We start from the raw sequence: 13,561 nt of genomic DNA, 5'->3' as shown, positions 1-13,561 counted from the left end.
AGACAGTGGGACCGAAAATGCAAGAGCAGGTGGCGCTAAACCCGGTAGGGGAATCGCGGGATAAAAGAGATCAAACGCTTAAACCCAAAAGTAAAGAAAAAAAGAAAGCTACTGTAACAGCAGAAGAAGTCACTGATCCAAAACAATCAGATGTGGATCAAGCTGATCGTGCAGGCAGTGCGGGCACCAAAAGTGGACACTCTAGGAAGCGCATAACAAGGGACACGTCACCTAGCTCAATCTAGAATGCGTTCCAAAAACAAGATATGGGAGACGAAGAATGGCAAAGCCTCGCCAATCAAGTGTTGACTAGAGGTCTGCAAAGAACGGCGGACGAAATTATTAAATCCAGAATGGAAAATCAAACAGAAACGACAGGCGAACACGGATCTCCGCCAGGAATTTCGGACGACTCAGTCGTAGACGATCAAGGAAGTGCGAGCGTCAGGCGTAGTAAGCGAACCACGAAAAACCAGGGGCCAAAAAGACTGGGCAGCCCAGTCAAACATTCGGTTATATACATTAGCGCGGACGAAGATGCAGACATTAATGAAATGGCCCTAGAGCAGTACCGATCCGGACTGGCGAATGTCAAAACGGACAAGAACAATCCGATGGAAACCCGACTGAAGGTTCTAGAACGCCATTTATTTCGGAAGAAGTTTGGTTATGCCGCTCTGGATACGACACAACCATGGAGCACGCAGTGGAAAGTGTCGTTAGAAATTAAGAAAAAAGAAATGGAAAAGAAAAACTTATAGTTAAAACTCAAAAGAGAACATTCATGCATCAATGGTACCACAAAAACTGAGCTGAAAACTCGTAGTATTGTTATTTATAAAACTTTATATGCATTAGATAAAATTTTATTGGTCCCTGGGGGAATGTGATATTGCAGCATCCGCAGTGCATAACCTTGAGGACAGTTTGCTAGCTACTGCATCTGCAGTAACCATATGTGCTAACTATATCCATTATGCTATTATTATATAAGAGTGGTCAAGGCCATTTGGTGTTGCTAAAACGTTATAGATGAATTGGTCAGTGTTTCATATCTCATGCTATAAAACAGTAACCAATCTCAGTCACTAACTTCATTAACAAGAAACGATATCAAGAACAGTAAATTAACACTATCTTTTCTTACTTTTATTCCTCAACACGCTAAGCAGTTTAGGAACATCACACGGGTATTCAGCTAAGGCACACATATCAAACTAAATCATTCATTGTAAACAAAAGCACATAATATTGACCCAAAGAGTGATGTTGTCATCCATAAAACAAAGTTGGCGTTGGTTATCAATTTGAACTTCATGTTTTGTGGACGCTTTCAGGCCATGATGTGTTTCTTCTGTTTTCTATCACTACACTATTTGCGATCTAACGATAAACTACCATTCAACACAAATAGTTCAAACATTTCAAACGTCTGTTGCAAAATAGAGCGTCCAAAGTTTCAACTTGGTTGACCAAAATAGAGCTGAGGAAAATCTATCTGTCATTGGTTTTGAAAATTCATGTTATCAAATGTGATCGTTTGACATGGCGGGTTTAGCGTCTGCTCTTGCCACTTACTGCGTTAACACATCCTATAAAGCAATCTCAGATGTCCGTGGTTAGAAAAACTTTTTTTTATTCTTCTCAAATTGAATCTTTCCTCATACTGTTAAAATCAAGCTAGTAAACTTTATAAAAACAAGTTTTCGAAACAACAAAAATGCTTCCATGCACAATTTCAGCGTCTTAAACACAAAAAGAGCGACTTTTCGAATCACTTCTGCATACTTTCCTCCTTGATTCTGAATTTTCTCGATTTTAATTTAATCTGAGTCTCAAAATTTCTTTCGAATCGTTGGATTTACTACCCTTGTTTTTTTGTTCATTTCGTAATTTTTTTCAGTTTCCATTGAGAACCCTGATTGTGGGTGTGAGCGTAAATGTATCCGTAAACTGGGCAAAGCGGAGTTGGGTATGTACTACTATTCCGAGTTCTCAGACGGAACCATAGGCTGTGTGGTCAGACTCAGCTCACAGCAGGACTTGAAGGTAATCTTTTAAAAACCTTCTTTATAATGTTCATTTTCAAAATGGGTGAGTTTTGGCTTAGTTATATCATCCAGGTAAAAACAAAGGATAAATAACTCTTTGGATGATTCCATGGCTATAGGAGCTTCCAGTAGCTAAACAGGATTATTAACTTTTTTTTCAAACTTGATAATCTTTTTTGGCACTTGTAGCAAAAACTGAACTATGCGCAAACTATCAAAACTTTTCTTTGAAGAACAGTGCCTGGCGCACCAAGTTCGCTGATGTCATCCAGTCGTACCCTATTCTGAATATGGGCATTGGACCCTGTGAAACTTCTTCTGCTGCAGTTACTGAGAACATGAAAGATGAGACGTTGTATTTCAAGGTTAGTGCAAAAGTTCTGATTTTTAAATTTGTTTTTGATACACAATCAGAAACTTGCGCAAAATGGAGAAAAACTTGATCGATGTTTTTCAAATTTAAAAAGCGCATGACAGGGATTTCACGGGCTCTTTATGATAACTAGGCATAATTCCATCTTATAATGCTAAGAAATTAAAACCATCTCATAGCAAAACTAACAATTGAGAAAAAAATATCTTTAGTTAGTACAAGATCAGCTCGAATAATATTAGTAGTTTGGAGATTCAGTGGCAAAAAGTTGTCGAGATTTCTGTCAAGCTTTCGCTGACTTAAAAACTTTTACCTTCTCTAACTTTTGTCGGATCAAGTTACAATCCTGCCCCCGCCGCCGCCCATTTGCTGAAACTTCCTAACTTAGAACCAAGTTAACATCCTCCCCCTCAAACATGTTTTCTTGGTTTCATTCAAAACTTCTTTCAGCAACTGAGTACACCAGAAGTGTTGAAGCAGCTGATCAGATTCCACAGGGACAAACACTCTTTCCCCTCCATTACAGAACTACTGCACCACTCGTTCAGCCGACAGACCAGACAGCCGAACACAGTTGCTGCCAATAGCAACTCCAGTTCGTCCTGTCGCAGTAGTGTGTTGTGGAGAGTGCATGTATTACATGAGTATGACTCTGATAGAAATATGCACTACTACACTCTGGGTAATTTTCCGAGAAAAAGTTGATAATATTTGAAAAAACCAACTTGCAGAAACTAGGCCTGTTGTTATATCGTAAAATTATCGTAATATTATTAATAACAGAAAAAAGATGTAGAAAGATTTTTTGTTTTAGGCTCCCAGAACTGCAAAATTCAGCGTTTGATTTTTAAAATCTATATTTGAGCCTTAACGTTTCATTTTACAATTTTTTTAAATCCATTTTGGACCAAAGTTTAGAATTTTCAGTTCTGCAAAACTCTCTCTAAGATAAAATCGCCGACGCCAAAGTGAGAAAAAATCTTAAAAACTTTCTCGATTTTGAGGCGATAAATTCAGAAAAACATCCTTCAATTTTTTTGGACAAAAGTAATGACAATGCATTGACGTTGCAGGTATCTGCTTCAGCCATTGCATAGTGGATGGGACTTCGACTGCCATTCTGCTGCAACATCTTCTGGCCTCCCTTAATGGAAACATATCTAGCATCTCATCCTCATCATCCATACCACCACGTTAGACACAATTCAAGATATTACTAGTCACGAATGTGGTCGATATTGAACTAACATTTAGACAGTGGAACCCAAAGCCGAGAAAATTATGGTTATTAATTTTTTCGTTTGATCATTTTTGGTGTGATTTTAAACGTGGACAAGTTTTTAATAATTGATTTTCTGCCAAAACATTTTTTTAACCAAAAAAAAAACATTTTTTTTCGATAAATTTTTTTTTTAAAAGCCATTAATTTGATTCCATACAGGGTCGGATCTAGAAATTTTTCATGGGGGCGGTTTTTCAAAATATTCTCTTAAGTTTTGCCGACAATTTTTTTTAGGTCGACCTGATTGGTTTTCCCAACGCTCGCGGCACACTATAAAGACTCTATTTTGAGCGCCGCACGCTAATTTTTGAAGAAAAAAAAACAGTTCAAAATGCCGTTTTTAGGACGTTTTTAAAAACGGTGACCAAAAAATTGAGTTTTTTCTTCGCCCGCCTTTTTCAAAACTAGTATATATTGGCGCCAAAGACGCCTTCAAAAATTTCAGAGTTTGAAATATTTTAATCGGCTGAAAATGGATGTCATAAAATAATACCAAAGTATGTCCCTTTGGTTGGCGAGGGCGTTGAATCTCTGAGAAAAGGAAAGCGTCCGCCCCAATGCGCCCCTGATTTGATAGTTGATACATTGTTCGTTTAATTTATTAAGTCTTTTGAATAACCACAAGAACTCGAATCAGAGAGATTAGCATTTTTCTGCGCAATTTTGAATTTGAATTGATCTAATTGATCTGATTATCTTGTGCATACAAATAACTCTCTCATATACCTCATTCAACTGGTTACCTTATGAAGTTTTTATTGAGGGTTTATAAATATTGCATTATTAAAAGTCTATTTTAGCTATCGAGAAGCAAGTGGCCTTCACGTACTTGCCATGGCCAGTTGAGCAGATATCAGATGTGGCTATAAAAGCCATAATCAGGACACGCCTCAAACCATGGACATACATCGGGTCCATGAGGAAATACCTCAAAGCATTCCCGCCTCCCATCATTCCCGAAGAAGGCAAGTTTCTCTTCATAATTTAAATTTTACGGATTTTGAGTCTTAGTAAAGTACTATTTTTGCTACTTTGGTTTGCTGTTGAATGTAATGCCAGTTTTCTAAATGTGGTAGAAATTTTAAAAGAGGCCATACGAAAACTCGAGGACAGCATTGTCTCGAAATGTTCGTTTGGGACACTAACATCAAAACATTCAGCACTACTTTGACTCCTAAACTTCAGGATAGAAATTGAATTCTCTTGAAAATTTTCTCTATCAATAGTTACCAAGTATAACATTTTTAAAATTGATTTTACATATTTATTTTTTCTACCTTTTCAATTCTTGATTCATGGCAGTTTAACTTTTAATTCAATTTTCTAAATCCAAAATCGCCATTCACCCAAAAATCCCCACCCCCCCTTTCCCAAACCTTCAAATGGGGCTAATGCTTGATCATGACGAGCGAGTTAACAATGGATTCCATTGGTTGAACTTGCAATCAACTCAACCATTACCCCCCGTTCAACCATGAACTGCGCCCTAAAAAAACTTAAGTGGGTTAGGTAAAGTTGATGTAGGGGCGGGGGTTGGTAAGCTGTGGTGTTGCAAATTTAGATACGAACGCGATTATATTGTCATTATAATCGACTATTTCTGGAAAAATCAAAAAATTCCATAATAGCAGATCATAGTGGATTATAATTTCTGTACTTTTTTGCAAAATTATTGCAAAACTTTTAACAATTTCTGCTATACTCACGGCGGTGGCCAGTCAAAAAGCAGAATGGTCTAAGAGCGGAATGGGTCCAAGAGCAGAAAAACAGAAAAATATCAACTTCTATAAGCTAATCGGCAAATTAGTTATCAGAAACGTCAATAATAGCAAAGCAATGAACATTTCATGCATAATTTGAGCAATTTAATCAAGAATTTTTTAAAAAATTTAATCAAAAAACTTAATGACATTAGTCAATTCATGCAAAATTTATTCGTGTTCTTGTTTTTTCTTTTGACGATTCTAATAATTGTTTTATCAATTAGCCCGTATAAAACAATACAAGTCAATATTTTTCAATTTTTCTGCTCTTGGACCCATTCTGCACTTGGACCATTCTGCTTATTGCTCCGCCTCCACTCACGGCCTACTCGATTCCTGAACCTACACAGTTTTTTAACGCCTAGTTAATCCCCTACCCCGCATTTTCTCCGTACAGGTGTACCCTCAACCCCCCATAGTTGACCCCCCATCATAACTAAGCCCCCACCCAGTTTAGAACCCCCTCCACCAATTTACCGTCCATGTCTACCCACCAGTTTACCCTCCCCCATTTCCCCTGCTCATCCCCCCCAAAGTCAACCCCAGCAAGGATGTTTAAAATTTCTCTATCAATAGTTAGCAAGTATAACATTTTTAAAATTGATTTAACATATTTATTTTTTCTACCTTTTCAATTCTTGATTCATGGCAGTTTAACTTTTAATACAATTTTCTAGATCGAAAATCGCCATTCACCCAAAAATCCCCACCCCCCTTTCCCAAACCTTCAAATGGGGCTAATGCTTGATCATGACGAGCGAGTCAACGGTGGATTCCATTGGTTGAACTTGCAATCAACTCAACCATTACCCCCCGTTCAACCATGAACTGCGCCCTAAAAAAACTTAAATGGGTTAGGTAAAGTTGATGTAGGGGCGGGGGTTGGTAGGCTGTGGTGTTTCAAACTTAGATACAAACTCGATTATATTGTCATTATAATCGACTATTTCTGGAAAAATCAACAAATTCCATTATAGCAGATCATAGTGGATTATAATTTCTTTACTTTATTGCAAAATTAATGCAAAACTTTTAACAACTTCTGCTATACTCACGGCGGTGGCCAGTCAATAAGCAGAATGGTCTAAGAGCAGAATGGGTCCAAGAGGTGAAAAACAGAAAAATATCAACTTCTTTAAGCTAATCGGCAAATTAGTTATCAGAAACGTCAATAATAGCAAAGCAATGAACATTTCATGCATAATTTGAGCAATTTAATCAAGAATTTTTTAAAAAATTTAACCAAAAACTTAATGACATTAGTCAATTCATGCAAATTTTATTCGTGTTCTTGTTTTTTCTTTTGACGATTCTAATAATCGTTTTATCAATTAGCCCGTATAAAACAATACAAGTCAATATTTTTCTGTTTTTCTGCTCTTGGACCCATTCTGCACTTGGACCATTCTGCTTATTGCTCCGCCTCCACTCACGGCCTACTCGATTCCTGAACCTACACAGTTTTTTAACGCCTAGTTAATCCCCTACCCCGCATTTTCTCCGTACAGGTGCACCCTCAACCCCCCATAGTTGCCCCCCATTCTAACTAAACCCCCCATACAGTCATACAGTTTGCAACCCCCTCCACCAATTTACCGTCCATGTCTACCCACCAGTTTACCCTCCCCCCATTTCCCCTCCTCATCCCCCCCCCAAGTTAACCCCAGCAAGGAGGTTTATGCGAGGGAGGGTGGGGGACGGGTGTATACTGTGGAGTCGACAAAGGGAGGTAATTTGGATTCGGGGAAAATAAAGACCAGCAAAAAACGACACAATAACAATTCATAAGAAAAATTGTGAAACAAAAATTTGAAAACACGATAAGCATCAAGCCAAAAAAAACTGTTAAGCTTGGAATATGCTGCACTTTATTTGAAGTTTTCCGAAAAATGTACAAAAAATGGTTTATAATCAGGGGCGGATCCAGGATTTTCTCGAGGGGATGGGTGGAGTTTCAATTTTAGGTCGTCCAAGTTGATTCTCATTTTTTATAGGTCTTCCAAATTGATTCTCCTAGTTCTCCCAATGCACTAAAAAGACCCCGTTTTGGCCAATTTTTTTTGCGCCGCAGGCATAAATGGGAAAAACAGGCCGAAAAAGGCGTTTTTGGGCATTTTTTTGAAAATTTTCACCCAATTTTGTTGACATTGTTTTTGTTGACATTGTTGACATAGTATACATTGGCATCGAAAACGCCTTTAGAAAAATTCTGGGTTCCGTCAGCCAAAAATGGATATCTCAAAATAGTTCAAAGGGTCAAATCCTCCAACCCCCCCCCCCCTCCCTAATTCCGCCCCTGATTATAGTTCTTTATTATTGATTATAATCAATTATAATTCATTATATTTGATTAAGGAGGATTTTATTGTAGGACAAAAAATAAAGTATAAGCCATTTTTAATCAATTATAATATATTTTTTGAAATTTTATAGAGACTGCAAGGAAAAACAGTATAACCGATTATTATCCATGAAACTCCAGTACGGTATTATGGTGAATTATTATTATTTTTTTAAAAATCGATTAAAATGACAATATAATCGATTTTGTAGTCAGCATTTTTATATCTGTAACGGTTTATAATGAATTATTTTAGTCTCAGAAATCATTATGATCGATTAAAATCCATATTCGCTCGGTGTTCGGATAAAATATATCTTAACTTCAATAGGTGCTGAGGATGATACTCATGAGGAGAATGGTGCGGTGAGCAGTGGGGGCGTCTCTTCTTTTCAGACTTCCTCCCACCCAAGTTCCCAGTCCTCGGTGTGTGCTCTACCTGAGTTGGAGAAACGAGAAACAGTAGTCAAGTAAGCGCCGACGAACAATTAAGATTAAAGCTGATACAATTGGCTTTCGTTTCGAAAGTTTTAGAAGCTCTTTCAAAGATCCTTGTTGTCGCAGTAGCATTATCCAATGTTCCTTCCCATCTATCTCGACGCCCAAAAACATATCAAAAATGAAGATTTTGCCGAAATAATTCAAGATTTTGACGAGATAGCATTGCACTTGCCAAGATCTTGACAAAGATATTTATGTCAGTGGTTTCTATAGTTTGAACGCTAACTTAAAATATGAGAACCCTTTAACAGAACACTTTTAATTGTAACCAAATTCAATTTGCTGTATTCATCTCAATTTTTGTTTCGTAGGGTACTGAAGTTGTCGCAGAAGGAGACTGCGTACTTCCTGCGAAGGTGCAAACAGCAGAGTTGTTCAGTCACTGCCGCACTTTTAACTGCAGCCAGTCTGGCCATGTCCAGCCTCGTCCAGGGTAAGAGAAGAGTCCAATCTCAAAGCCAGATTTGGTTTTATTTGTACATTCCATGTCAAACTAAATTTTGCTTTAAAACCAATTCAGTTGGGCTTCGATCGGTATTGAAAAACAAAGGATTTTCCCAGTTTGTAGAAATTTTGTCGGATGTTTTTGACATGACTATTTTCAGCGATTGAATGGCTAGCGTTCGGTTAATAAATTCAATGACAACAAAAACAAGGATAGCCGGTTACTGTGCAAGTAGCACAGAATGTTCCGATTTAGAAAGTTTATTTTTCCAAATTAGTGTAGTTTTTTCTCCTTGGTGAGATAAAAGAATCTTTTATAAAAATATAATTGAGGCATATTATACAATAATAGTAATATTAGTAATTTAGAAAAATGACTCGAAAAACTAAAAAATTTAATAGTAAACTATTGCTTTTTTTTTAAAGTTTTTGGTCCAAAAATGAAGCTACGAAACTCCAAAAACTAGTTTTTTTTGCGTAAAATTAAGTTTTAAGGTCTTAAACTAGGCATAATCCAGCTGTCGTAAGTCTGCTCGCTTGCTTCATTCGCTCGATTTAAGACGACAAATCAAAAAAGTTCAAAACGGTTTTTTTCGACACTGGGATTTTTTTTTGGAAACTTGAAAGGGCTTTAATATCATATAGCATTCGACCCAGACCAATCATTATTTGTGGTACCTGAAAAAGATCATATAATTTAGCTTGAAATATAGATGGATTCCTCAAATTTAGCTTGAAATAATTTAATTTCTAAGCAGGTTGTAATAATGTAGTTTCAGCGTGAAACCAGCCTAATTTGAGAATATAGCATTTTTTTATTTCAAGTTTGATTTGTTTTTTCCCAATACTTTAAGCCAGCACTGTATGTATGTTGCGTACTAAATGTGTGTAACATATTCGCCAAAATGGCAATTTTCAAACCCCAATAATTTTTCAAATTTTAACAAAGGCAGAAGTTTTCTTCATTTGAGCTACGAGACAACAATAATTTTCTGGTTGTATAAAAAACGTCTGTCGAAAACCTATACTTATCAAGTCAAAAATTGATTGAATAAAAACCATCCCAATTATATGTTTTCGTTTTTTCTAACTTAAATCAGCACTGTTTGTTTATCAAGTATTGATAATTTTTCACATATTGACTCAAAAAAGATCACAGGCAAAGTTTTTCCTCATTTGAGCTACGGACAACAAAAAATGCCTGATTGTATAAAAAGCGTCTGCCGAAAACCTATACTTAAAAAATCAAAACATGACTGAAAAAAACATGCCTGTAATGCCTTATTAATTGCACTTTTTTGGAACAAAAACTAAAAATTACCCGTATACAACTAACAAAACTGTTTTCTATCCTTGTACACATGTAAGACAATAGATTTTTTTCTGCAATTTTTCAGGCCAATATTTTCTAAGATTGTAAACCAAGGTGACTCCCTGATTTTTTTTTTCATTTTATCCACCCACAGCTATGTTAAGTGATTAGGGAATTATTTAGCACCTCTTATACTAATTATCAGACCAAATCAATCGTCTAAATTTGTTACACGGCTTTCAATTGTTATGGGAACGCAATGAATCGTGGGTTAACTAGTCGAGTGATGTCCACAAATGGCAAATTAGTATTTTTCAAACGGCAATAACTTGAAAGGAAGACATACAGGTACTTTGTCTCTCAACAAAGTATCTTTTGTCTTTTTATATTATGGCCGTTCGAAAGTTGATAATTTGGCTATTTTTAGACATTTTTCCCGCGGTACATTGCGATCTCATAACAGTTGAAAGCGGTGTCTTAAAAATAGGCGAGTCATTTGGTCTGATAGTTAGTATACATCAGTTTTTGTTCCGAAGAAATTACAAAAACTTATGCTTGGGATGGTGAACAACAAAAAATCCAGTGCATACGGTAAAAAATTCTACGCAAAAAATTTTTTGCCTAACATTTAAGAAAAATTAAGACAACAAAATGGGGCTAAAAAGTTACAAGTCCAATTTTTTAGCAAAAAAAGCAATATACTATAAATTATTTGAGATCCATAATATTGTGTTTTATATTAAGTAAAAAAAAACATTAAAATGGATTTTTTTCACATTTTTTGTGTTGAGTCGTGCAAAATTTTGCAAGAATTTCAGCAATTATCATGCGGCAACTGTGCAAAGCGAGTGTACGGCATACTCCATTTCTAAACTTAAACTCAAATTGCTAACAGATTCCGTTAAACTCTCACCTCTAACTTCGACCCTTTGCTTCCTTACAACCTCCATCCCAACGTTTGCACCCTTTGCTCCCCTTCCCACTTGAACCACCAACCCACACCCCTTGCCCCCACCGAACCTTTAACACCCTCCCCACAACCCATCTGAACACACCCCCCCCCCCCCCGCTGCACTTGAACCAACTCCCCTACACCTGAATTAACTCCCCCCCCCCACCCATCACCTGAACCGCCAACCCCCAACCCCGCATCTGAGACACCCCTCTTCACACCTGAACCATATCGAACCCCCCACCTGATCCGGTTCAAGCAGGGTGGGTGTGGGAGGTTGGTATAGTTGGGGTCCATGAGGGGGAGGAGGGTTGATGTTGATTCAGTTGGGGAGGGGGGGGGGGGGGGGTGGTTCAATTGGGGGGATGGCTCAATTGGGGGGATGGCGGGAGTAAGGTTACAAAGGGTACAAACGCTAGGTTGGGGGGGGGGGGGGGGTTAATGGATTGATGGAAGACGGGATCAGTCCACTTCCTATTTTACCCCCTCCCCCTCCCCGCCCTAAAGTTCGAATAGTTTAGGAAAACTGCTAAAAGAAACAAAATTCAGTGATTAGATAACATAAAAAAGTCATAAAAATATCAAAAATGCGCAGAATCTTCAGTTTAAATTGTAGAAAAAACTTTATACGCGTTGAAATTTGCATCTCAAAAAAAAATAAAAATCGATCATAATTTAGTTTCGTTGTCAGTGTCCACAAAAATGAAATAAAATCCATTTTAATGGATTAGTAATGGATTTTAAACCTCGAAAAATAGTAATATAATAATTCAATTTTAAATGATTATAATCATTTTTTTTAAACTTTAGTGGAAACTTACAATGAAACTTAATTAAAGTCGATTCTTATTCAAGGAATTCACTTCGGGATAAAAGGATTTCTCGGTTCTTCAAACTGCAGTTGATTTATCGTTAGACTTCACTCGGCTATATTTCGGGTTTAGTTAACTTACAGTTTGTTTGAGGTCAACTATGGTCTCTATCATGCTCCAACTATGCTTCAAATGCGCTCGACATATGCTTCGGCTCTCTCGGCCAGAATCGACTGTGTTTCGACTTTGTGCTCGATTTAAAATAGCTTCTCGAAGCAGACTTAAGTCGCAAAAATTAAAAAATGTGAAAAATTACATATCAAAAAAGGATATGACATGTCATAGATAGTGGTTACTTTTAATAAGAATTCAAAAGAATGATTACCGAAATTTAACGCTGTTTTCTGATCTCTCAACAGTCTTCTAAGATATATTGTGGCTCATGTGATTCTCACGCATTTTCACGCACTTTCCAGGCGGCAACTTAGTCCAGAATGTTGAAATCCTCACCGATGTCACAGTGGATTTAAGGAAATACATGGTGAGGGAAGCCAGTAGAAAGGGGACGGGGGACAAGGAGGCGGAGGAGTTTGCGAGACAAGTGTTCTGTGCCACACCCCTCGCAACAATCACTGTCAAGAGCAGTCTTGGCAAGATCAATAACAAGGGTCAGCATAACAATACATATTCACCTTTTTGCAAAAGAGTAGAAGTATAACATAAAATTGCGTCTTCAACCCTAGCTTAGATCAGAGTGCGGAACGATTTCTCAAAATTTTCCAAAAATTCATCGACATTTTTTACGTCAAGTAAATTGACCTAAGCATTTTAAAGAATAGTCAAACATTTATCTTAAGCAACGCTTTTTCCAATTTTTTTTTTTGAAATGAGAAAACGACTATTGGCGTTTTTGTTTCAGCTCTTTTCAAAAATTTCTGGTTCAAAGCTCGTCTCGCATCTCTCAGTATTGAATCACGAATGAAGTCTGGCGAAGTTTTGCGCAGTTGGAACCTCAGACAAAAACTGTTCTGCGACCGAGATTCCGCTTCCACTCTAATGCGAATGGCCTTGAACGACGCCGAGGGCTTTGGGCGGTACCACCATTTACTTCTTACCAACCTCGGTAACGTCGACATAAGTACATGTTCGAATCCCAGCTCTGGCGGAGTTTGCTTAGAAGATATTCAGTTCGGAGTTTCCGGAACAGTGTTGGGAAACATTTTTATGAATTATGTGGCTACAATTAATGGCCAGTTGATTTGGAATATGTGCTATTTTGATCACATAACTCACCATACGGACGCTGAGACTTTCATTAGCTTAGTCAGAGACACAATTGTACGGTTTGCCATTGCTCCTTTAAAGTAACTGTAATTCTTATGAATTCTTACCAATAGCTTATGAAATGTAAAAAAAATAAGGTAATTTTTGAAAAACATTCATAAAATTGTTTAATAAATATTCTTTTTTAATTTCTTGTATTGGTCAAATAGGTCCTATTTTTACTTGAAAACGATCTTAAAACCATAAATTGTGTAACATAAACACTAATTATAAACTTGTTTGGATGTACTCTGCCCATAAAAAACCTAATCCACTGATCATTTGAAAAAAAATCCAAGCAAATCGATACCTATCAAGGATAGCCGGATGCTGTGCAAGTGACACACAATGTTCTATTCATTTTCAATAAAAAAATAATTTTCTTCAAATAAGTGTCGTTATCAGTG

At 37.0% G+C, this 13,561-nt stretch overlaps 1 protein-coding gene across 1 annotated transcript; it reads left to right on the top strand.

Annotated features, from left to right (window-relative positions):
• The first annotated feature begins 1,341 nt into the window (after window positions 1-1,341).
• Window positions 1,342-13,246, top strand: LOC134851233 (uncharacterized). Its single transcript, XM_063867228.1, has 10 exons — window positions 1,342-1,618; window positions 1,904-2,049; window positions 2,285-2,416; window positions 2,875-3,106; window positions 3,498-3,617; window positions 4,507-4,671; window positions 8,142-8,280; window positions 8,623-8,744; window positions 12,308-12,499; window positions 12,751-13,246. Exons 1-10 carry the CDS (start codon window positions 1,546-1,548, stop codon window positions 13,197-13,199), a joined length of 1,770 nt encoding a protein of 589 aa, XP_063723298.1. The 5' UTR covers window positions 1,342-1,545; the 3' UTR covers window positions 13,200-13,246.
• Window positions 13,247-13,561: the final 315 nt, after the last annotated feature.

Source organism: Symsagittifera roscoffensis, chromosome 7 (assembly GCF_963678635.1).
Source record: "Symsagittifera roscoffensis chromosome 7, txSymRosc1.1, whole genome shotgun sequence".
NCBI lineage: Eukaryota > Metazoa > Xenacoelomorpha > Acoela > Convolutidae > Symsagittifera > Symsagittifera roscoffensis.
This window is presented reverse-complemented; position numbering and strand designations above follow the sequence as displayed.

Coding starts and splice junctions, on each gene's coding strand:
- LOC134851233 (XM_063867228.1), top strand. CDS start 1,546: ATGGCGGGTTTAGCGTCTGCTCTTGCCACTTACTGCGTTAACACATCC. Junction 8,281..8,622: donor AAACGAGAAACAGTAGTCAA/GTAAGCGCCGAC, acceptor TTTGTTTCGTAG/GGTACTGAAGTTGTCGCAGA. Junction 8,745..12,307: donor CATGTCCAGCCTCGTCCAGG/GTAAGAGAAGAG, acceptor CGCACTTTCCAG/GCGGCAACTTAGTCCAGAAT.